The 23,861-nt window shown below is 41.2% G+C and overlaps 1 protein-coding gene across 2 annotated transcripts in view; it reads left to right on the top strand.

The window, feature by feature from the left end:
* The first annotated feature begins 444 nt into the window (after nucleotides 1-444).
* The window catches only part of zbtb16a (zinc finger and BTB domain containing 16a), a 158,508-nt gene continuing 135,091 nt past the window's right edge, over nucleotides 445-23,861 (top strand). The window contains exons 1-2 of one of the 2 annotated variants that reach the window (XM_067608746.1): nucleotides 445-676; nucleotides 3,791-5,117. In XM_067608746.1, the coding sequence (XP_067464847.1) occupies nucleotides 3,880-5,117 (1,238 nt within the window). In that variant the 5' untranslated portion in view covers nucleotides 445-676; nucleotides 3,791-3,879. The remainder of the gene's footprint in view (nucleotides 677-3,790; nucleotides 5,118-23,861) is intronic. The other variant, XM_067608745.1, reaches the window with a different exon arrangement.

Below are 23,861 nucleotides of genomic sequence, written 5' to 3'. Positions count from 1 at the left end.
CGTTTTTGTTGCTTTTGACTGCTCTCTCCATCAGGTTTATGCATAGTTGATTTTTTAAAATCTGATTTACAAATGTTTTTGAATATTTAAAACATATAATGACGTTTTTTTTTTTTAAAGCTCCCCTCCCTTTTTTTTCCTTTTCATTTTGTTATGCAGAATGGCTGAGGTGTTCTCCCCAGTTAACCTTTGCATTCATATCTTCTGTGCTCTGCTGCCACTTTAACACAGACTGTAGTTTTAATTAATTGATAGAAAATTGTTAAAGCGGGCTTAAGGAGTCCCCATACTTGACTTTCCCTTATTGGATCCCATAATCTACCCCTGGCTGGAGTTTGAGAACAACTGTAAGCTGTATGTGAATTCAAACAGCTGGAGGGAGGGCAGTGTCGCTCAGCTTTCACTGCCATACTGTAATACAGCCGTTTGACATGAGACAGCCCCCTAGGTGTCTCACTTTCTCAGTGTTTGTATGGGCTGGAGCGCTGCGCCGGCTGCCCGCCTGCCTGCTGCTCGTCTGGCTGACTGGCTACGTTGACGTCAGCGCCGTGTTGATTTGCTAAGGCGAGAGAAGAAAGGAGTTAGTGCGTGTTGAGAGAGCGGGTACTGCGAACTGCCTTACTATGCTGTAGCCCCAATCCCCCTTCACTATACGGAATCAAAACGTGCAACTTAGGTGAGTACCAATCCGGGCTAAACGCAGCTGCAGTTTCCCGGCGACAAGTGCCAGACCCGCTACTCTGCATGCGTCTGCCACTGTTTTCTCTGTGTACTTTCATTCACCATGTGGATGTTTTGATGCATTTATAGCGCCGGGGATCGTTTTGCTTGTCCCCGTTCAACCTCATGCTGAAGTTAACAGTAAACGCGACTTTGGCACGCAAGTTGGATCTGCGCACCGGAGTGCTGGATGAAAACAAGTGTTTACCTGATTGCGCTGCAAGGTGTTTAAGTTTGCATTAACGCAGCCTATTGTAGAGATGTAAAGGTTGACGTAACCCCCCCCCCCCCCCACCACCACCCCCCTACCTCCACCTCTCCCACCCCCCTTTCGGTCTGGTTTAGTATGCTGGAGATCGCAACCAGAGGACGTGAGGTCTGGCTGTTTCACCGGGAGCCAGACAACATATGACGCCTCGCTCCATGTGACTTTACTGGAGAAATCGCGTTTGCTCATTTTGATGGAAATTATGCAATTTTTAGACAGCGACACTCTTGCCCGTCCTTGTGTCTCCAGACGCACCAGTGTGGTTCATTTAGCCGTGATGACATCATGATGAGGACTGGGGACACTGGTCTCTTTACTCGAAACAAGCCCAAATCCAGTCACTGTACAGTCACACTACAACTGATTGACAGGCGGCTAGATGCTTGATTGGTTATCAATAATCGGCTTGGAGTAGCACGCGCATCACACTGTGAGGTGGGGAATTGGTAACATGCATTGGCAAATTGATTTGTTATCGAGACTGTCTTATCTCTCTCTTCCCCCCCTTTCACTCATTTTCTCTTTATCCTTTTGGCACCTTTCTCTAGATCATAGCCACCTTCTCCGTCATTGTTAAAAGCCAGCATCGGAGTATTTCATCCTGCCTCAAACAAAGTCCACCTGTGCATTGATCAGGGGAGAGCTGGCATGAATCGGCGTGAGATCCTGGCAGCTGTCTGTCTTGTTTCTACTTTTTTAACACGTTCACAATGTCTCTGGTTTTCCTCCTTAGAGATGCTGTACCATCTTGCTCTCTCCACGTTTGTGTCTGTCAGCGTGCATGGTCTGGAATATTGAACGCTGTTTATTCTTGTTGTGGCTGGGTCGCCAAGGCGCGCTATGGCAGACAACCCGTGATCACATTGATTATGCTGCCTTTCTGTGAAGTCGGCCTAATGTGGTTATTGTCAGCGGTCTACATTGTCCTCCGGGGAGAAAATCTCTCCTGGCTAAATGTATTTAATGTAGTACGTGGTGTTTTGCATAATGCATAACGCTCTGTGTAATTTGTCTGTTGTGGCTGGCCAATTTTAACGCTGTCTAGACGCACGTAGCCTTCTTTTATTAATAGAGCGCCAATAGGCGCGATAAAGTCCCCAAACAGCAACTTTACATTGTGCTCCAGAGAAGCCACAGCTTGGTTGATAGCCCACAGAGCGCAACAAGCATTGATCATTTACGGGGCCATAAATCGCAGCTATTGGCATACCTGTAATAAAGATAATGGCATGTTTTGGGTACGACCCTGTTGACTGAGAGGTTGAGCTCAGTCAGATGAAAACCTGTAGTTTCATCGTCAGCTCCCGACTATATCGATTTTATGAATGTGCCCAAAAGACAAACTGTCGAGTGTCCCAACAGCCGACAACATTGTGTATCTGACATGATCCTCAGCGCAAACAATAGCTGCCAGCAGCATTTAACTCCTGCATATTCCGATTTAGGTTTGTGTGGTTGGAGGTTTTTGCGGTCAGCTTACATATTTGGGAATTATTGATATTTTTAAAAAGTCGTCTAGTTGGAGGGCTGGTGATATTTCCTCTTTTTTTCTGTGTGTATTGTTCTCAAGCGGGGAGGAAGGAAAAGAAGTGCTCAGACACTCAAAGTCTTCATTCCTTTTATATTTCAAATGAAATTTTGGCTTTTTGAAACTGAAATGTAAGATTCTGAAAATGAAACTGTTGAAAATGAATGAAATGAATGAATGAAATCTAAACAGATAATCAATCAAAATGAAAAGAACTAACTGAGCTGATAAAACATGTCATTATTAGCCTGATATACTGAATAGATATAGACTGGCTATCAATAAGCTCATCCTGGATGTGGGTCAATGGATTGAGACTGAGACTGTTTATTTAATTGGATTAATGAAGAGAGCATTATTTTATTATTGTTCCTAATGTAAGGTATAGTAATATAGCCCCCTGTTAAGTTGAAAAATCAAATGAACACAATAATTTCTTTAAAGTGCAAATCATGGTGGAAGTATTTATTTAATTTGAGCCTCTTCATTATTTTATTTAAGGTCAAAGTATGCTGTAGATATGAGATGAAGCAACATGTTGCCCTGATAACTTCAACTTAACAGCAGTCACGGAGACAATCATTCATTTTGGATATTCAACATGCGTGACGGCAGACAGAGTGAGGTGTTTGGGGCTGCAACGTTGTGTGCTTTTGCCTCGTCCTGCTTTCCTTTCCACCCATTTCTGGCCGCTGCTCTCTGCTCCCGTCTGTGATGGGAATACTGAGTAAGATGCTATTTAATTTCAGAAAGGCTGCTGACGGTCTTTGTGAGCCAAGCAGCAGTGAAAAACCACAATTCACACTTGTTTAACTGGTGTACATCCCCATCAGATAATCGAATGAAGATATCTTTTAACATAACATATGCTGGACTGATTGGTATGCAGGGTGAACCTGTTGGACTGCTCACAAATTGTCTCCCTTCAGAAATCTACAGTCAATACTCTCCACTGATTTTAAGAACAATGCCATTGCACAGTGTTTACCTTCCCTGCAGGATGTTTTACAATGGTTTCTTCACGCTTGCCATTTACAAAATAAATAATAGTATACTTAAATAAATTTATTGACATATTAATTACATTTTTATTTTCAAAATTTAAGTATTGAGTGTTTTTTTCCCCCATTTCCATCCATCAAAAAAGACAGAAAGATTCATTCAGTTTTTGAAAAAAAGAGGATTGCATTTATTGGATTTTAAAGTATAACAACATTTGCTGTTGCATCAGAATTTGCCTAAACTGATTTTTTTTATTCTGTTTTTCCATCCAGGTTTCATCTTGTTTACATAGATAGATAAAAACACTGCTGAACAGGGAAGGCGAGCCTCATGAGTCGGCTTCGTGGATTGCATCGACGCAATGGATTTAAGTAAAATGGGTATGATCCAACTCCAGAACCCCAACCATCCCACTGCCCTTCTGCAGAAGGCCAATCAGATGCGCCTGGCTGGGACTCTGTGTGACGTGGTCATCATGGTAGACAGCCAGGAGTTCCACGCTCACCGGACTGTGCTAGCCTGCACCAGCAAAATGTTTGAGATCCTATTCCACCGCAGCAGCCAGCATTACACCCTGGACTTTCTTTCACCAAAGACGTTTCAGCAGATTTTGGAGTATGCTTACACTGCCACGCTCCAGGCCAAGGTGGAGGACTTAGATGACCTGCTCTATGCAGCAGAGATCCTGGAGATTGAGTATTTGGAAGAGCAATGCCTCAAGATCCTGGAAACCATCCAGTCCTCAGATGAGAATGACGTGGAGGTCAATGTGAATGACGGGAGCACAGAAGAGGATGACGAACGTAAAGGCCACAACGGAGCTAAGAACTCCAAAAAGCATTCCATGGAGAGTCTCTATCTGTCAGGTACCCAGCAAGTTTCCACCATGGCTGGCATGGTGGATCAGAGTCCCTCAGTTTCCACATCCTTTGGTGTCTCCACCTTGAGTCCCACTAAAGCTGCTGTGGACAGCCTGATGAGCATCGGTCAGTCTCTTCTCCAGCAGGGCTTCGGGGGTGAACAACTTATCCACGGCAACTCCCACCACCTGATGACTGAAATCAAGACTGAAATGATGCAAGTGGACATGGGTGGCAACGGCCATGAAAGCCCTCAGAACATGGAGTCCAGTGGCTCCAGCAATGGAGAGCGAAGTGGGGAGGACAGGAACCGAGATGGTCCAGGAACACCAACCAGAAGCAGCGTAATCACCAGTGCCCGCGAGCTGCATTATGTCCGTGATGAAGGCATGGGCGATGCTCAAGCTGAGGTCAGCCAGATGGGTCTGGAAGCAATGTCTGGAATGACAGAGAAACATCTGGCATCGCTGTACTCCCTACCAGTCAATCATAAATCAGATGCCATCATGTCCATGCCGGCATCCATGGCCTCTGCTCTCCCCATGTCCCCAGCTCTGGCTATGTCTATGGACTTCAGTGCCTACGGGGGACTTCTGCCTCAGAGCTTCATCCAGAGAGAATTCTTCAGCAAGCTCGGGGAGCTTGCAGTGGGCGTGAAACCAGACGGCAGGAACCAGCATGAACGTTGCAATGTTTGTGGTGCAGAACTACCAGACAACGAAGCTGTGGAACAACACAGGTAAGCCAAGTTTTCTTTTGAGTAGCTGCTTGCTGATCGTTTTGGCCTTGAAATTTATAGTCCTCTTCAGCCTTTCAGCACACAGTTGTTTTTTGTTTTCTTTTCAAGACTAACATTTAAAAGGTTTATGCAAGAGTAATTTGGCAGTTTGCATTATGTGCAACAGAAAGTGAAAGTCATTTAACACCTAAGTATAAATAATTTACAAATCTGTATGATTCCTATGATTACCAGGGACTCTATTATAACTTTTTCTCAGCTGTAAGCCAACTGTTTTCAACTTAGGAATAAAGAAATATCAAGTACATCTCATTGAGGCTTGGTTAACGGAGAATAGAGAGAATTGAGTGTTTTCATTTTCATCTACCTGTTTGAGGCTAATACCAATCATTTTCTATGTCAGACATCATAGCAACCAACAAAAGAACCCATCCACACATCTTTAATGTATGAGTAAGTGAATCCTTTGATGGACACAAACCTTAGTTCTGTGTGGCTTGTGGTTCAAGACCCAGAGATGCACTCCTTCAATAACTGCCAAGCCTGTCCAGGTGACTGCCAAAGCAGTGCTGTCGTAACATTGTCGAAGACTATTAGTCACACCTTACAAGATGTGGACGGCAGCTATCACACACACTCTCTAAAGTGGTACCCCCTCATCCTGGATCTGACTCCCCTCCCCTTTCCCATAACTGCACAAGGGGGACCCTTGTAAGCTTGATAATTGGAGTAGACGGTCAGCCCAGGAAATGAGCGCTGAACCTGGGACAAGGAGGTAGTTCTAGGACAGAGGAGTGGTAGTAAACCAGCACAGCGCTGTTTCAGTTAGTGCATAAAAATGAAATCTTAAGGCCTGGAAACTTCTCTCATAATACTGTAACTCACCTGTAGACTGTTCAAAACTCTTAATGCATTTTTTGTCATTTACATTTATGTCATTGCATGTGTCATGTAATTGTAAACTGCATCTTGCAAAATTTTATCAACCCAGCTAGAGTACAAACATCTTGTTGAACTTACATCACTTCTTTGTGGATTTTGCACAGTCAGTGTTTTTGTGACTAGAAGCCTTTTCTTACCTTGAAGGCCACCTTTTCACCCTAAGATGTTTGCTCAAATCAATTGGAATGCACAGTGGTTAAAGTTCACTTGAGGATTTGAACCCCATCACCCATCCCTTCGTGCTTGAGCCAGTATCTTGGTATGCATGGCTAAGAACTGTACTGATTCAGTCCAAGCTCCTCAGTTTCTAAATCTGTCTCAATGTTGTCTTAAAATACTCAATATTATAGAATAGCTTAGCCCTAACAAGAAGTGTCCTTGTGTGCAGCCTCACACATGGTTATTGAGCCATGTTTTTCTCTGTTTTTATATGGATGGTGCTGTATGGTGAAGTGATTTTATGTTGTGGTGTTGGAAGTTACTTCTAACGGTGTACAAATTTGTGTAGCCTTCATGATGAATGCTCTATATTAATTGAATAAAAGGGGAATTCCTGCATTTACTGACTATGAGTCTTTAAAAAGCAGCGACTCTAGAAGTGAATTTTGAGCAGCTTATCATGAGTTCTTCCTTTTTTGTTTAAAATACACCATAGTTTCTGTGTTACATGCAGTAATGTAGTCTCAGTGTGTTAAAGGACAGGCTACACTAGTCTCTGTCTTGAGAAAAGTCTGGCGTGTGAAATGGTTGCCTGTGTTTCAAGAGGAATTTCATCAATTCGCTCAAGCTGGGAAATCTTGTATCAAAGGAGATTTCCAAACCGTTTCATGCATTGATGTTCCTGCTTTGCCCCATAGCATACTAATGGGTTAATTTAGACTGGTTGATACACCGACACAACACTGTTTAATATTGTACGCGCTGTCCTGACAGCCTCCTGAAGTGTAGAAATCAAACATTGCATCATCCGCTGTCTGCTTTGCTGTCCGTACATGAAAGGTCTGCTGTGCTACCCTGAGATGCTTGATAATTCAGACGCTCCTCGTGTCCTCACAAATTCCAATGTGGCTCATTTGATAGCATATCAAGCTTCCTTTTCTATGCACAGCCTGTCAAGCTGCTGATTCTTTTGATGTGAATACAAGATGTTTTATTTCAGATGAGGGGAGTCGTGTTCCCTCTGACTAATTACACATCAATTCCCCACAGCCACTGTGTCAGGGTCACTGCAGCCCCTGCAACAAACACATAAAAAAGTTGGCAGAGTTCACTTGGTGCAGGCAGGTCAAGTCAAACATGAGTGTAATTGTTTCCAGATGTGGCACAGGTCGTTGGTGTGAGGTGTCTGTGTGTGTGTGTGCGTCTATGTTAAAATGAATGCACCAGAAAGCACCTACTTCCTGTATAAATTTAGTCTCTGTTCCCTTTCATTCCTCTGTGCCCTGGATTATATCATAAAAAACACCCACCCAGACTGAATACATTGTATATTGGCTCCACAAGCGGTGTGTGACTGTTTTATTATATCTACGGCCCTTTGAGGCGTACTTTGTGATATTGGGCTGTAATAAAGTTTGACTTGACTTGACTTGACTTGACTGGACATGCGAAGTATATGCTGATATAACACATCCTCATGAAAGAAACGACACAATAGGTCTAAAATTCAGGCCAGCAATAACGACCTATAGTTACGTTTACACCATCTAGTGGCCATAACTTAGTAATGCGCTCTGGCTTTCCGAAACCGTTACAAAACTAATATGTATAAAATAATGTTTTATGGTGTGATAATGCTTTGGTTATGGTCTGGTTAGGTTTAGGCACAAAAACCACTTGGTTGGCTTTAGGGAAAGATCATGGTTTTGGCTAAAATGATCACTTGAAATGTGGTTTATACTTCCAACTACACGCAACCTTTGTACACGCAAACACCAAAACATTACGTTTTTTTAAAAAAAATCCATCCACCCAACCTGCCTCCTCCTAACATGGCAAATATCACCTTATCAAGTCACCTTTATATCGACGTCATCTGAACTGTGTCACTTCCCGGGGTCGTAATTACTACGGCTGCTAGATGGCGTAAACATAACCATAGGTTGTTTTTGCCGGCCTAAATTTTAGACCTATATTGTCGTTTTTCTTGTGAGGACAGGCTGGCTGATAAGAACAGTTGAGAACTTTTTAAAAGTAAGATATAAAGAAGTATTGTATTGGCATTAGTAAAATTAGGTAAATTTGAAAAAATTCAAATAGTTCTCCTCCATAGAAATGTATCAAGCTAAATGAAGGGCCACACCTTATAGGTACCTGAGGTTCTGTTGACTGAATCTAAGTAGTCCCCATCTGACCACCACAACTTTTCCACCGTCTCTCCTCCAGTAGTCCATCCTGCCACTTCCTTACTTCTCCACTGACAAGCCCTAGATTTATTTCTTAAAGGAAGCCAAGGGTGAGTGTTGTTGCGGCTTCAGGGAGACAGGATTACAGCAATATTTTAGTAACCCTTGCACTGAGAAAATAATCAACACAGGAAGAGCCTGAGTGATTATTGGGAAAATAAATGCATGATGCAGGGGGCTAATTCTGCAGTGGCGGGGGATAGAGGAAAAAAAAGTCCACTACTGCTTGGTATTCCAAACACAGCATCCAATTCACGGGAACTAGCCTTGGGTTTATCTCTTTCACTTAATCGTCCATTCTCATGCAAATGACTGACCCTCGCTGTAATGTACATCACATAAGTGAAAAAAGAGCCTATTTTAAAGGAGAGCTTTTCCAGCATATAGCTGTTAAGCATTACTGATAGCCATCAATGCTTTAACTTTGCCTTTTCATAATACAGCCTGGGTTTTTTTGGGGAGGGGTGAGGGGTGCATGAATGAGATGAATCTATGAATTCCTGCTTTTCTCCTCTTTGTTTTTGCTCATGTTAATTTCATTATTGATGGATGTATTTGGTTAGGTGTTGGAAGTGGTGGAAATAATCACCCTTGCATTAAGGTCTGCACGCGCGCACACTCATGTGTTCATTACTTTTCACACACATTCCCCTCAGTAGCAGCAGCCAGCACTCACTCTTCCATTTCCTCCCCTTTTGTGGCAAAGGGGGACGGAGGGCGCTCTAATACCCCGGGCCCCAGGTGTTTAAACAGCGGGCCCAAGGCCCTTATCTGTGCATATCAGAGTGGGACAGATAACCCTTGGCACTCCTCCTCAGTAAACCAAGAGCAGATTGAGCTCAGATAGCGGTCCATAACGTTTGTTGCAGGTGATAACGATGTATGCACACACACATATACCCTGTGTGTTGAGGTGAAGCCAGTGGAAGGTATACAAGTTGTTTCCCTACACATTGACACTTGTGTGCTTTGGCCACCATCAACCATTAACCAATGCTTTCTATACGTTCACACCGTGAACAACCGAGTACAAGAAACAGGCTTCAAAAAATCTCTGAGATTTCAGTTTTAAAATCCAATTTTATCTCTTGAAAAGTCAAACCAAAATCTTAATACTGTAAGTAATTTCACTTCCTCTGATGTGTCTACAATTTGAAAATCATCTCTCCAATTAGGAGGTACTAAAGCTTGAAAAGAAGTTTTACTGCATGTTTGCTTGATTGTCAAGTGACTTGACCTATCACAATGAGTTGTGGTAGTTTCTACTTATCTACTATCTACTTATCTTCCTATTATCTCTCTTTAGTTCCACCCAGGCTCTTGGTCAAAAATTGGGTTTTGTGGCTCTATGAAACCACAGTGATTTTTGCAAGTGGTAGTCAAATCGACGCTTCAGACACCTGAAGGGATGTTTTTGGTGACACGGCAGATGATAAAACCATTTTTTTGAGCAGGCAAATTATACATTTTTGCTCTGATAGTGGCTGCCATAGTTTTTGTGGGTTACTAGAGCTAGCTAGCAATCGAAAGTAAAAAAAAAAACAAACAAAAAACTGGCAGATATGCAGAGAATCTCCACATTGGCTGAGCTTTTCTGTTTTATATTAACTGACTTGGTGACGATGTATTGCAATGGTGCTGCTCATGGTTTGAAAGCATTGCTAGGGTTTCAGTCAAACAAGCACCGCGGCACCCATTTTGTGACCATAGTAGCTGCCACTACCATCAAACAACACTGTGATGTCCAACTGTGAAACATTCACCAGAAGCAACACAGGCCAAGTGATGGAAACTCTTATGATCGACTAGCAGCATTTTTTAACTTCTATTCTTTCTTCTTTTTTTTTTTTACCTTTTAATGTTGTCATATAAAGACCGACCCTGTCTAATCTAGCAGCTGAATGGAAGGCTCAGAGACAGCTAGAACTGTTAAGGCAAATTTGTTCTTTCCGCATCAGTGTAGCCACGGGGGTCCGCTAGGGTCTGTGAGACTTTAATTCCATCAGACACCTGTGAGTGTTGACCAAAATGTATAACCGCACAGACTGCACATGTGCTAGAAAAGCAAAATGAAACTTGTTGTCAAGAGGTCACGGTTTTGATTTTTTGCACATGTGTTGGACATGAAGAAACAAATTGTGTGCACGCCTTGAGATGACTTCTGTTGTGATATGGCGCTATATAAATAAAGATTGATTGATTGATTGATTGATTGCACGTCTGCTTATATTTTGGAATATATAGATAGTTTTCTCTGCACAACTTCAGTGTTTTGCTGTAGAAGAAAAAAAGAAAGGTGCTGGCAGTTTGGAAAAAATGATGGGTAAATTTGAAAGTCAGCCATTTGCTTCATTGTCTCAGTCTTGCTGTCTAAATATATCACATTAACTCTAGTCTGAAATAAAATAACGCAAACCAAAACTGAAGCACAAGCAAGCTCATGATCCTAACCTGTAAAACTGAGCAAGCATTTTCCTGCTTCCTAAAAGCAGCCTGGCAACAAAGCATCCATTACATGGCAGTGGATTACCCTCTATTTGAAATCACTCAGTGAGCTAAGTCTCCCCGGCTTGCACTCAGAGGTACAGTACATGCTGGTGTAATAATCCAATAGCACAAAAAGCCTCACTCAACTAAAACGCCTCTCCAAGAAATACCTCAACCACAGACAACAGTAGAGGGCTCATTCAAGTCTTGGCTTCCACACCGTCTCTCTTTTTATCCTCACACAGGTGTTTTTTTTGCCCTTATTGGAGGTACAGTGTTTGTTTATGCCTCTGAGGAACTGGTGCTTTGACCGGGCCCACGGTGATAGCCGCAGTCAAGGCAGCTGCTGGCTGAGGCCCAATTATAGACAGGCTTTAAAAGGCTCTGGTTGAACCGTAAAGATTTACACCGCCATCGCTCTGATCTCAGATCTGGGCTCTGTCCTCACTGTCAGGATAGGGAGATGTATCGATTAAAGACTTAACACAGGGGGCTACATCATGCGGAATGGACTACACACATACGCACAAACACACACCTTAGTACAGATCAAGCATTTTAATGTCGTCAGGTGGCATGTCACCATCTCACGTCTGGAGAATCAGCTTTTTTTTTTTTCAGGGAATAGAGATGGTTTTTTTGGAAAATGGGAGGGCGGGAGGAAACTGAGAAGGACATCCACCAAGAGAAAGGATGGGGGGGGGGGGGGGTCTAATATCCAGACAGTGGCTATGGCAATGGGAGGGGAGGCGATCTAATCAGCAGGCTGATTAGATCGCCTCCTTCTCTGAGATAAGAGTGGAGGGAGGTGCTTGTGCAATAAAAGTTAGCAGCTTGACTTGGTGCGACCAGCTGCCTCTATGTGGCTAACAGCGCTCAGCAGACGTGGCCTTTGCTGATGCGGTCTGGCAGGGGCTGCTATGAAACGAACACACTGAGGCCCCTATCTTTTGTCCCTGTGGGGGCCTTGTGGTCTGGAGGGAGGGATAAGGATAACATACTGTACTGGAAGTTGGCCTTGTGTGTGTCCATGCAAGCATGTGGGGTTTTTTTTTTTGTTTTGTTTTGTTTTGTTGTGAGGAGGTGGGGGGGGTGGGGGGGGGGGTGGGAGGGGGGGCTCAAGGGGAGTTCTAATTACAACCAGTTATCAGGTGACATGCAAATGTATTATCAGCCTTAACTTCCTGATGTCTATCTCTACTCCCAGAAGCTGCTATGTTGGGAGGGGAGGAGGTTGCACACTGTGTGAATTTCAGCGGGTAGAATGCTTTAATAGCATTATCTACTCTTATTTTCTCTTATTTTTTAAACCATTATTAGATTTAGTAGACGTTCTTCTCTTGGCAGACTTTCTTACTATATTGAGGTGCATGTCTCATTGTCAACATTAAAAAAGAAAAAAGTCAATAGACTTAGAATGATCTGGCCTTAAAGCTGAGTGGGTTTTAGTTCTAGTTCATAGAGCTCTGCCTCCGTCCTCCTGGACCTGAACGCTCTGGGTTCTAATCCCATCGATATCCCATTAGCATCCCCTCTTCGGGTCCCTGCCACATGAAAGAAGATGTGTCGGTTTCCCCTCTCTGATTCTATCGCTCTGGCGGACCATAGGGAGGACGACCACAATGAGCAAATGTGCTAGAGCCAAAGGGCCAAACCAAGTGTGCTCACAAATGTCCTGTGGGCCTGTGTGTGTGTGTGTGAGAGAGAGAGAGAGTGTGTGTGTGTGTGTGTGTGTGTGTGTTTGTGAAAGCTAACACTGCCACCTCAGAGGCCCCCTAGCCTCCCTGGGAAGTATCAAACCAGAGCCCTCCGCGGGCTTCCAGCGAGAGAGCTTCTAATTAGCCTCTTTGTTACCACTTGAATGGTTTGCCAGAGATTGGCAAGGGGCCCCAATGGAGTGATACCAGCACGCTAAGAAGCTGGTCATAAAAATTACCCCCCATTCTCTCCACCGTCACCTGTCACAAAGGAGCTCTCAGGTAGGAAACTGAGGCTACAGCAGTGCCATGTGAGCTTTTAATCGACGTGACTTTGTGTACGCTCGCTCAGTAAATTCTCTTAGATCCTCTAGAATAATATTGTCTATATGAGATTGTACCGTACCATTTTGCTGCACTGCATTTTGGAAACTTTCAGCCACGAATCAGTGGAATACCCTGTCTGTTGATGTGAGGAGCTGAAGCTCCATCAGCACTTTGAAAACCAACTTAAGAAGTCTGTTAAAAGCTGCTTATCTCTGCACTCACTGATGTTGATATTCTATCTTATGGTCTTCATGACTTGCTTTTATTTGACAAGCATACATTTTTGATGTGCTATTGTGTGTAGTTTTGTATTGTGTGTTCTTTTGTATGTTGTTTTTACTCTGTTATTGTGTTGTTTCCTTGCTCTCACTTGCAAAGAGACTACAGATTAAATTAGCTGGAATCTATAATGTGGTGCAGTGCATCAAATGGTGACATTTATGTTTGAGCTGTACAGCTTTACTGTCTCTTTTTAAATAAGATAAAATAAAATAAATAAATAAATCCACCTCTTTTAGAGCCCAAAGAGCCATGTTTCCACAGGTGGATGCTAGGTTACTGCTAGCTAGCTCTCTGCTCACAAGTTGGGCAGGTCTTGACAACATGTTAAATAAAAAAAATTAAATCAAAGCAGCCATTATGCTTTCGAATAATTATTGTTACTGCTGCAAATGTACACTTAGAAAGGCTCACTGCGTTACTGTTAAATTGCAAAAAAAGAAATTAATTTAGCATGGAGTAGTCAAACATTATGCAAAATATAATTAGCCTAGAATGATTAGTGACAAGTCAAATATACTCACAGGTGGTTTGAAATATAGAGGAACACAAAATCGACAGTGGAAGTACAGTAAACATCTTTGCAGTAATGACGTCACTGTTTGAAGGACAAGTAAGAATTGGCGCAATGACTCAAATCATTTTCAACCCAGATCTCATGATAAAATTATAACTTTTTAAGTTATGATTTCCACCTATCTGTGACTGTATGTTCAAAAAACTGAACCAGGGCATTTTTTTTTAATGTTACAGGTAGTGTAAACAAAATTTCCGTCTAACTAATTTAAGTAAAACTACAACAATGTAGCTAAATTCAAATCAAAAGTTAACACTACAGTGGCTGGTAGCTGACAAAAGTTCTTTTTTCTTTTTTTATTTTGAAAATCAGATTTTTTTTTTTGTTTTCATAGGATTTGTACAAACAAGAATTAATGTCCATGAGAGCATATTGACCTATTAACTGATTACATGAATACATTTCTGAATATAATGTCATCGTATGAGATTATTTCAAACCATATCTTAAAAAAACGTCATTGTCATCTAAAGGTGGATTACACTTTATTCATTGATTGCATCCTAACTTCATAGCTCTAATCAAAATTATTGATTTTTCACTATGTAGTTCTGATGTAGTTGCTATATATAGTACTGTAAAGGGTCAGATATTGTTTTTTCACAGCTGACAACAACACAACAGTCAATAGAAAATAAGTCAAAAGGTTTCAGAGGTAGAAATATGTTCTCATATTTTATGCTACTTAGCAACTAGCCTGTTAGCCACTAGCACCTTATTCGTAATAATAATACTTATTTGATTTTTTTTAGTGATTTTCACATTTGTTGTTGACTGTTAGCTAAAAATGCCTTATTTAACTTGGCATTGTGAAGTTAGTAAATTCAGTTTTTAACTGGCTGCTGTATGTTGATGCAACCATTGGCTGTTGCTAGAAGCAGTCCACAAAATATAGTAGTTTGTGTTAAATGTCAAATAAACTACTGATATAACATACCATATATAAATAATCTTAAATCATTACTCCTTCACAGTTAAGTCAACAAACTCAATTTAGACCCTGAACCTTTGAAAACTTTAGGGTTACAAGTCTTGAAATTCAAATCAAAGAATTTAAAGAAATGTAAATTTTATCACCACTGCGATATCACAGAGCAGTCTATCTGCCTGTCAGCCTGCTCAAACTGCTTTCAAATCCATACTTGTGGCATCTGACATGCTGCTTGGTGAGCGTCGTGGCAGGAGCGCAATGAATGTCAAGGCGACTTGAGGCTTTAGCACCGACTGACACGTTTTAAGCTCCGCTGTAATCCAGGAGGGATCAGTTGGGTAAATCATGGCATAAAGCTTAAAACTATAATTGATTTATGTATTTGCTGACCGAAGACGCCCAGAGAGATTACCAGAGGGAGAGAGCTGATGATGGATAGGCCGGCCCCCCCCCCCCCTAGCAAAGGCTGCATGCGAGGTGGGGGTTGAATTCAATTGAAGGAAGATTTGTCTGCTTCAAGAGCAAGAATGTTGGAGAATAAATGCATAGGGGTGAATTTACAAATATGCATGTTAAAGCCAGTGTATTTCTGTGTTTTAAAGAGCTTTTTCACCTGTTTGTGAAATTGAATTGATACAGAGACTCATACTGATTGAACACCTGCCGACACAGTTTGTTTAAAATGATTTTATAAAGTTTTGCTTATGTGAACATAATTGAAATGTTGCACTGCATCATGGTATATTCATCCGTTTTACATCCACTTTATATCCTATTTTTTTGTAACACTGCTTTGACTTATTTTTATTAATTATTCTGGAAGTGCCACCAAAATATTTATATAGTTGTTCTCTGTTTTTGAGGATGATGTTATTTCACTTACACATTAAACAAACACTAATTGACAGACGGGAACTTAACGAAGCAACAGTCAAAGTTAAGGTTTGAAAAAAAACATTAGATAGATATTATTTATTATATATACACTAACATCACTTTTTTCAAAACTGTAGAAATACTGAGGTCCCCAGAATTATTTAACTTTTCAGCCACAAACCAAACTGTATAAAATGTATTTAAATAAGAATTATTAAATTTCACGTTGTATTTATTTACTGGAACTATAAGTAAATCATTACATTAGGGTCCGGGCATGTAATTCAAGTGGATTATACTAAACGAGTTAATTTTAGTTTAATTTATTTAGGTATCTTGCTCAAATGTAATCAAATTTGGTTTGCCCTGAGTTGAGTCCCGCAATTACACGTATTTGTAGTTTTGAAAAGATGGGATTTGTTTTAGTATTTCCTGGAAGATCAGGGTCATTCATCACCTTGCCTATTGACTGGAAGATATCAGATTTTTCATGGAAAGACATCACCAGTCTGACTCATCGATCATAATAATCCAGATTAACACTGACCATATATATTTGATAGTGAACATTTAATTGGTCAGATGGTTTTCCTGCCTTAATCAGCCTGTGGATTTCTCTCCTGACACATTATGAATCTTGTCTTTCTTGTTTACTGCTGGGCTGTCAGGCATCTCCAAGGTCTCTCTTGACTGCTTCAAGATTGTTTTGTGTTTGTCTGTTTGTCCCTGGGCCCTGAAAGGCGAGAGTGGGATAGTAAAAGAAGGGGGAAAAAAAAAAGCTATTCCATTTCCTGGACTGATCACTGAAGCGGGTGGCTCTGACATGTCATGACTCAAACAGCATCATTTCTGCCACTCCTGTCTCGCCGCTGACCTTACAAATGATGCTGTAGGCTCCCGCCATATGCCATTAGGCATGGTGTAAAACAGGATGGGGTTTTATCCCCCCTCATACGTGCAGCAGCACCCAGACACCCTCTGCAGCTTTCATTCCCTGCTCTCACCTTTCAGAAAAAGAAAGCAGATTACAACAGCAGTTTTCTCTCTCTGATGGCTTTGTCCGTATACCGTCTTTTTTCTTTTCTCTCTTCTTCCTTCTCTGCTTGTGTTTTATTGCCTCCTGTGAGTGTTGGTCTGAGGCGAGCAGCTCAAGCTTCCCTAACAGGTGTTTGGGTGCTTATCACCCACGTCTGTGCCCTTATCTCTGGCCCTCAGCTTCCTGCATCCTCTCTCTTGCATGCCTCAGAATGGGGATATATTTCACTTAGCCTCTGACCCGAAACCTTCCTCTCTATCTCTTTAGGTCTCTCTCTCTCCCTCCCTCTCTCTTTCTCCTTCTTTGTCTCATACACATGCACACCCATACACTCACGGAAGGGTAGCTGACAGGACTGTGAAGACATTTCGTCATCATCAACTAACTTAACTTTTTTTTTTTTTCCTTCTCTAATGTGCTTGATGAATTGAGTTTTCTCTGTAAAATGTTAGAAAATTGTGCCCATCACCTTATGCACAAGGTAATTTCTTTATATTGTTTATTTTGTCAGAACCCAAAAACATTAAATTCACGGTGATATTTCTTGTTGATTGACTAATCAGATTAGATTATACATATTAATCCTGTAGCCCTTCTAACATGGAACGATATGAAAGGGGGAAAAAAAAAATAAACATCATAAATTTAAATGGTGTCTGGTAATGGATATAAGAAGTTCACTAATATTTTTGCAAAATCAAGCCTCCAAATGACACAGATTGTTTTAGAAAGAAGAAAACAGTTGAATAAGAGTGGAAATGTCTTAGTGGCTTCGGCACACAGTGAGCTTTGATGGGTTTTTGAGCCGTGAGTTTGATCCAGCATTTTGTCAGAGTGATTGGTCTCAGGCTTTTAGCCCCACCTCCACATTCCCTCGATCCCTCTCTGCTCCCAAGTCTCACACAGGGACAAAGGCTAAAGTGTCTGTGGGATGGGGTTGTGATGCTGGTTTGGAGGGGGTTGACCCCCTTGGAGGACCTGACAGGGGCCCTTCTTTTTTTTTTTTTTTTTTTTTTTTCTAATCCCCATTCTGAGTGGGCACAGAGGGGAGAGAGCCCACAGTCTAACACCCATGAGAGAGTCTATTGTGAGCGGCAGGCTCTGTTACAGTAGGATGGATGCAGGGGTCTTAGGCCCAGATAAACGCCAGGGTCAGCCAGGCCCCCGTTATTTACAGTAGGCCCTTTCATTTGTCGAGTGAAACAGGAGCCCACGGTGGAGGTGGGGGTGGTGGTGATGGGGGGGGGGGCTTCAGGGGACGACCACTGTTTGTGCTCAGCCAGGCCTCCACTATAGGTCAAAGAGCACAGGGGGTGGGGCCGCAGGGGTTACAGACCTGACTTTTGTCTGTGTGTTGGTGGGGGGGGTGTTGCTTCATAGGGGAAATAGAAAAGGTGGGGGGGGGGGTGGCTTCAGAGAGAAAAGGCGGCAATGATGGCTTCCACACACAGCTTTGCGTGATGTGACATAACTAAAGAACAAGTACTGGACTGTAGGGCTGACTGATTTGAAAAAGAATCAAATTTGTCTGACCAATATTGGAATATAAATACATTTCCTATCATTTAGACTCCAACCCTGTGTTGGTAGTGTAGACATGCATTTATAAAGAATTGTCACATACGTATCTTGTTTCTACATAAAAAGCATTAAGACTAAATAATACAGTTGTTTGGTGTTGAGTTTCTCTGTTTTTCTCGAACTAGTAAGTTAGAAAAAAGCTCTAACAAAACATAAATAGTTTTCTACAGACTTACAGAATTAATGTTAATTAATTACAGTCAGCTGGTTATCAAAACTCTGTTTGTACTTAATATAAGTATAGAATTAATTGTACAGACCTTTTGGATTGTTATTTGGATTTGATGCATTGACAATGTTTCTTTCTCAATACAAACATCGATACTTTGGCTGATAAAACACAAATGATGTCAATTTTCATTTTTCACTGAAGATTGCATGTTCAGCATTGCAGTTTTCTTAATTTATTTTCACAACATATCTGATTATGTAAACCTCAAGTTTCTCACTTCACAACATCCGTTTATATTTCTGCTCTTTTCTTTATTTCATTTATGGAAGAAAAAACAAGGTAACAGAAAGTTTCTTTTTTTTTTTTTAATAAAGGAATGTAGCTTCTGTTTCAAAGACCGATTGATGTAAACTTACATCAACTTACATTGTCAGGAAAAATGAGTTTGAGTGAGAATGATTAGTACTGCACCTTGCAGCACAAAGAGCATTGTCAGGAGTGTAAGAACTCACTAGGTGTTTTTTTTTTTCTTTGTCATTTTTGCCAGGGTGTTGCTCAGAAAACTGTAAATTTAACACAATCCCCAAACGACCGCAAGCTTGTTTCAATTGTCTTGAAGTGACTTAGTGACCTACATAAGCACAGCGCATTACTTGACCCGCTATAGAAGCTAAAGAAACATATACACTACAAGAAAAAAAAAAGGTTTACAGGAAGTTGCTGTAACTCAATGCTTCATATTCAGTTAGTTAGGTCATCCTCTTTCTCACGTGACATTCAATACTCTGTAATAATCCCTATTTTCTGACAAATCCAAAAATCCAATGGTCTCAAAGCAGGTTTGAGTATCACCTCTATACTAAAGCAGTTGCTGTCAAGTACATTTATTTAGCTTAATCCCACACGATCCATTACCAACCCAATTCCCGCTTGTTGTCTTTCATTAAGAAATGGGAAGTTGCCAGGGGCCAGCATTGCACGAAAAAGAGAACTGGTACCATCTGCCAGAAGACTGAAGTATAATCTTGCCATAATCTTAGTGTCAACCTTCTATATTAGGAGGCGAGGACAGAGAGTAAAGCCAGCAAAGAAGTACAATAAAGACAGCAGTCTCTCAGGCATTCATTTGCCGGAACAGATTTTATTATTTTTACTGGGACAATGACAGTAGGGGTGAAAGGTCAGCAGGCAAGAACTTTACAGATGAAGCGGGGTGCGGTGGATGCATGCAGGGGTTTGGTTTGACCCTCCACCTCTCACCCCTATTGTCCTGAGATAACACAAAGGCTCCTGTCAAACTCTAGTGGTCAGCACTTCGGCCAAACCCGCCGAGCCACAGACGCAGCAGCAGAGGGGTTTGAATCTGGCTGAAGCCGCCAACAACTGACCAATCAGATGACGAAGAGAGAGGCAGCAGTTTGTCCTCTCTAACAGCTTTTTCCTAAATTTAGAGCGAGCAAGAAAGAACTTACTTGTTTTTTTCTGACCTTTTTATTCAAGGACGTTGTCCATGGTGGAACGTAACCAAAGACATTTACACAAGTGCTGTACTTAAGTACAGTTTTTGACGGAGTAGTTCTTCCTTTCTACGCAACTTTTTCCAACTACATTTTAGAGGGAAATATTTCACTTTTAATCCACTACATCTACTACATTTTTGACATCGATAGTTACTTAAAATTTATATTTCACATACAAAACATATGATCAGCTTATACCTAACAGTATTTAAAATATTAAAAATTAGCTTCACTTTAACCAGCTACAACATTAAAATACCGCTTACATATTAATGCATCAGTAAAATAAGCCAATAATATGCAATAATGTACTGTAACACTGACAGGTGACATGTAGCTTGTGTAATTAGTACTTTTACTTTCGGTACGCAAGTAAATTTTTCTAATAATGCTTCTGTATTTTACTTAAGTAACCTTCTGCATGCAGGGAATTTTACACTGTATCACAACTTTTACTGTAACTTCTTAATACCTGCATGCTCCATATATATAAAGGGAGGTGGCTAACATCCTGATTGACCCTGAAAAAACACATTTCACACACAAGCAAAGCTCTGCAGTAGGTATTTGTAAACCGCTACTGTCCTCGTTCATCCATCTGTACCTTGAAAAAGAAAAATAAAATGCAAAAAGCAAGCGTATGCACAGCTGCAGTTCGAAAAGGGCTTGTTGGAGTCACATTTTCTCTGCGTATGTCTTGCTTTCTGTCCTCTAAATACCCTTGACATATTACGGAGGAGATCAAAAGCGCAGGAGAGAGATGTGGGCTGCATGTGGTTGTCAAGGTACAATGTAGGCCGGAGCAAGGCCTTACAAAAAGAATATGCAGTATGCCCCTTGATTTCTCTCCTTCTCAGGCTGATGTTCTGGTTATTGTCATTGATGTATAGTTCACTGACACGGGAGTTTGAGTGCTGACATTTCTGTATTGATTCTGCTGATCACTCATATGTTGTGTCGATATTCTTCCAATATAACATTTCAAATTTTAATAGTTTCTTGACAAAATAGAATCTTTTTCACATTGAGTAACTGGTTAGTCAGTCTACAGAAAGTTTGATAATCAACTAGTAATTTAGGAAAGAAAACTGCCACTCTTTGACATTTTAAAGATGTCATATGGGCTCCAGGAACTTATTTGAATTTTGTGTGGTTATATGATGGGTATTTTCTAACAATTTATAGACCAAATGATTAATTAATCAAAAAAATAAATAATCAGATGATAAATCCATTGGGAAAATAACCAGTAGTTGCAGGCAGCCCTAATTTTATACAAGGATCATTCCGATGGGACTGGGGAAGTTAATTGGCTGACTGGTGATGATCCTTTTACAGCACATATATGATGCTCCTCATATTATGACAACGCTGTTCCCAGTACAATGCCCTCACCACCAAACACAAAACACCCAGTCAGTAATGAGGAAAGCCTTTCTGATCAAGCAGGACCCCTCTCACCCTCCTCCATCAATCCTTCAGTTATTGACATCAGGTTGACGCTACAAAATCTAACTGGCCCTGAAGAACATCTACAAAAAAAATCTTTTATTTCCTCTGCGTTAATCACCCTTAACAAATTAAAATAGGCACTGTACTCTGACCTGTTTGAGACTGTTCATGTCAGTAGATTTAATAGTTTTGGTCATTTTCTATGTGTGTTTGTGTTTGAATGTGTTTTTAAATGTGCGTTATTTGTTTGTTATTGAGCCTTGTCAAATGAGAATTTCTGTTGCTTTGTGACAGACAATAAAGTTATCTTTAAAAAAAGAAATGTCAGGCAAATCAATATAATTAACTAATTATTGATTCTAATTTGAAAAATTTCTTTCTTTTTTTTGTTATAACAAAAAAAAAAGCTTTTCATGAATGACTGATCTGCAAAAGGTTATTTAACAATGACACTATGTCCAAAGAAAATCCAAAGCCCTATAATGACTGGTCCATTAATGAGGCCTTTATTAAATGCTTCAACATAGGTGCTGCTGATTATAAGACTAATCTCAAAGAGATTAAAAACTTTTCTCTTTTAGAATTATAGCTGACATTGTCTTTGTAGTAAACAGTAAAAACAGCAACAGCCTGTCTCTCTGTTTGTTGCGTTGGGCAGTGGTTCGGCGGCTGGGCCTGTACAAGCACTCAGAGGTCAGTGGACATGGTACAGCTTTCACATGGCCCTGAGGTCCTGACCCCCACCTTTGTTGGCCATATTCACCCCCCTCCTCCCAGTAAGGACCGAAGCCCTTTGAGTCGAGCCCTCAACCCCCCGCAGAGCGCGCCCCTTCAGCACATTAATAGTGGCACTGGAACTAATTGCCCAACCTTAGATGTGCTTGAGACCCAGATTGCCTCAGCTGCCAGCGTGCCACAACCCCCCAACACTCCACCCCAAACAGAAGAAAACCTTCAAAAGAAGAATTGCAAAATTGCTGGTTTCTTTGCCCAGTCTTTTGGTAAAACACAGCTCTTCTCCTCAAAGGCCTCCATCTATTTCTTTGTGTTACTGTAAATGTGCATCTATTCAAGCTTGTTTTGAAAACATGTCCCTCCCTTCTTGTGCCGCGTTCTTGATTTTGTGTCTCGCCATTCAGGATGGCATTGGTTTCGCTTTTATTCCTGCGAGAGGACTGACAAGTACTCACTATGTACCTCACGCCTTGGCGAGACCTTCCCACACATGCCATCGACCGCCATTTTGTTGCTAACCTCATCAAGCACGATAAAGCGCCAAATCACCCTTTTGTATTCGGCACACGTATCGGTAATCCTTCCCATCATTCTAAAATATTTTCTTTCAGGCGTGCGCTTTGAACTGTGAATTGCAGTACGGGTGTTAAGTGGTGTCTAGTACCAGAATGTTGCTGTTAACACTGTCACGTCTGCCGTCTCCTTGGCTGCATTCAGTGTCACCCCAGTTCAAAGAGATACTGAAAGAGAGGGAAGCAGCCTGAGAGGCGTTTTATGATTTTATTGGGCCAGAGGAAGCATTGTTGCAAAGGTGTTGGACTGTTATCTGTGCTGTCTTTGTCATAACGGTACTACAGACTGTGGCTGTCTTGCTTATTTGTGAATGCATGTGTCTATACACTGTATTCACAGATACAATGATCCTTTATTTGTGCAGAAATGTGTCGATCCTTTATTGTCTGATTACCTAATTTCAGTGGAGAACCAGGTAGGGAATATGATGCGTGTTTTTAAACATCCAATCCCAAGCTTCTCCCTCAGTGTGTCAGGTCAGATTAACTACACACAAGCCAAACCCCTCATACTTATGTTAAAATGCTTGTACAGTTTAAGAATTTTAAGAAACAGAAACGCAAAAATCATACAGATGAGCATTATGGCACCAATTTTCCCCTCATTATCACTTTAAGAAATGGAATTTTCTGAGTTTTTGCTTCACTTCCTGTGATGGCATTGAAAGAAATTTACTGAAGTGGTGAAGGACTCCTGTATGGAATAAAAACCCATTGTAACCTATTTAGTAATGGTTATTTCAACAATCATGTGAAAAGTAGGAGAATGAAATTGGAACTTAACTGAGAACATCAGTGTTTTCCCTTGTGTCTGATTTTCTTGAATAAGACAATGGCAATGTTTTTATGAACATTTTACCGTATCATGGTCAGCTAATGTATCTGCTGGTAACAGAAAAATGATCATTATGGCCAATTGGTTCCAACTTAAAACACAAATGTCTTTACATTGCTAGACAAAATAATATTAACTCGAGGTCCACTTTACAGATTCTGGCTAGATATTCCAACAGTCCTGCTATGTATGGGCACCCCACCAGGATGCTCATGTTGGTTGATTTAGCAGTGTACTCCCTGGTCTTAATTTGTGGCAGGAATATCATAATCCACTACCTGCTGCACCTCCTCCTTTCCATCCTGCTCCTCACTGACAAT

The sequence above is a fragment of the Thunnus thynnus genome, chromosome 13 (assembly GCF_963924715.1).
Source record: "Thunnus thynnus chromosome 13, fThuThy2.1, whole genome shotgun sequence".
Taxonomy (NCBI): domain Eukaryota; kingdom Metazoa; phylum Chordata; class Actinopteri; order Scombriformes; family Scombridae; genus Thunnus; species Thunnus thynnus.
The sequence above is the reverse complement of the archived record's forward strand: the minus strand, read 5'-3'. Positions and strand labels throughout refer to the sequence as shown.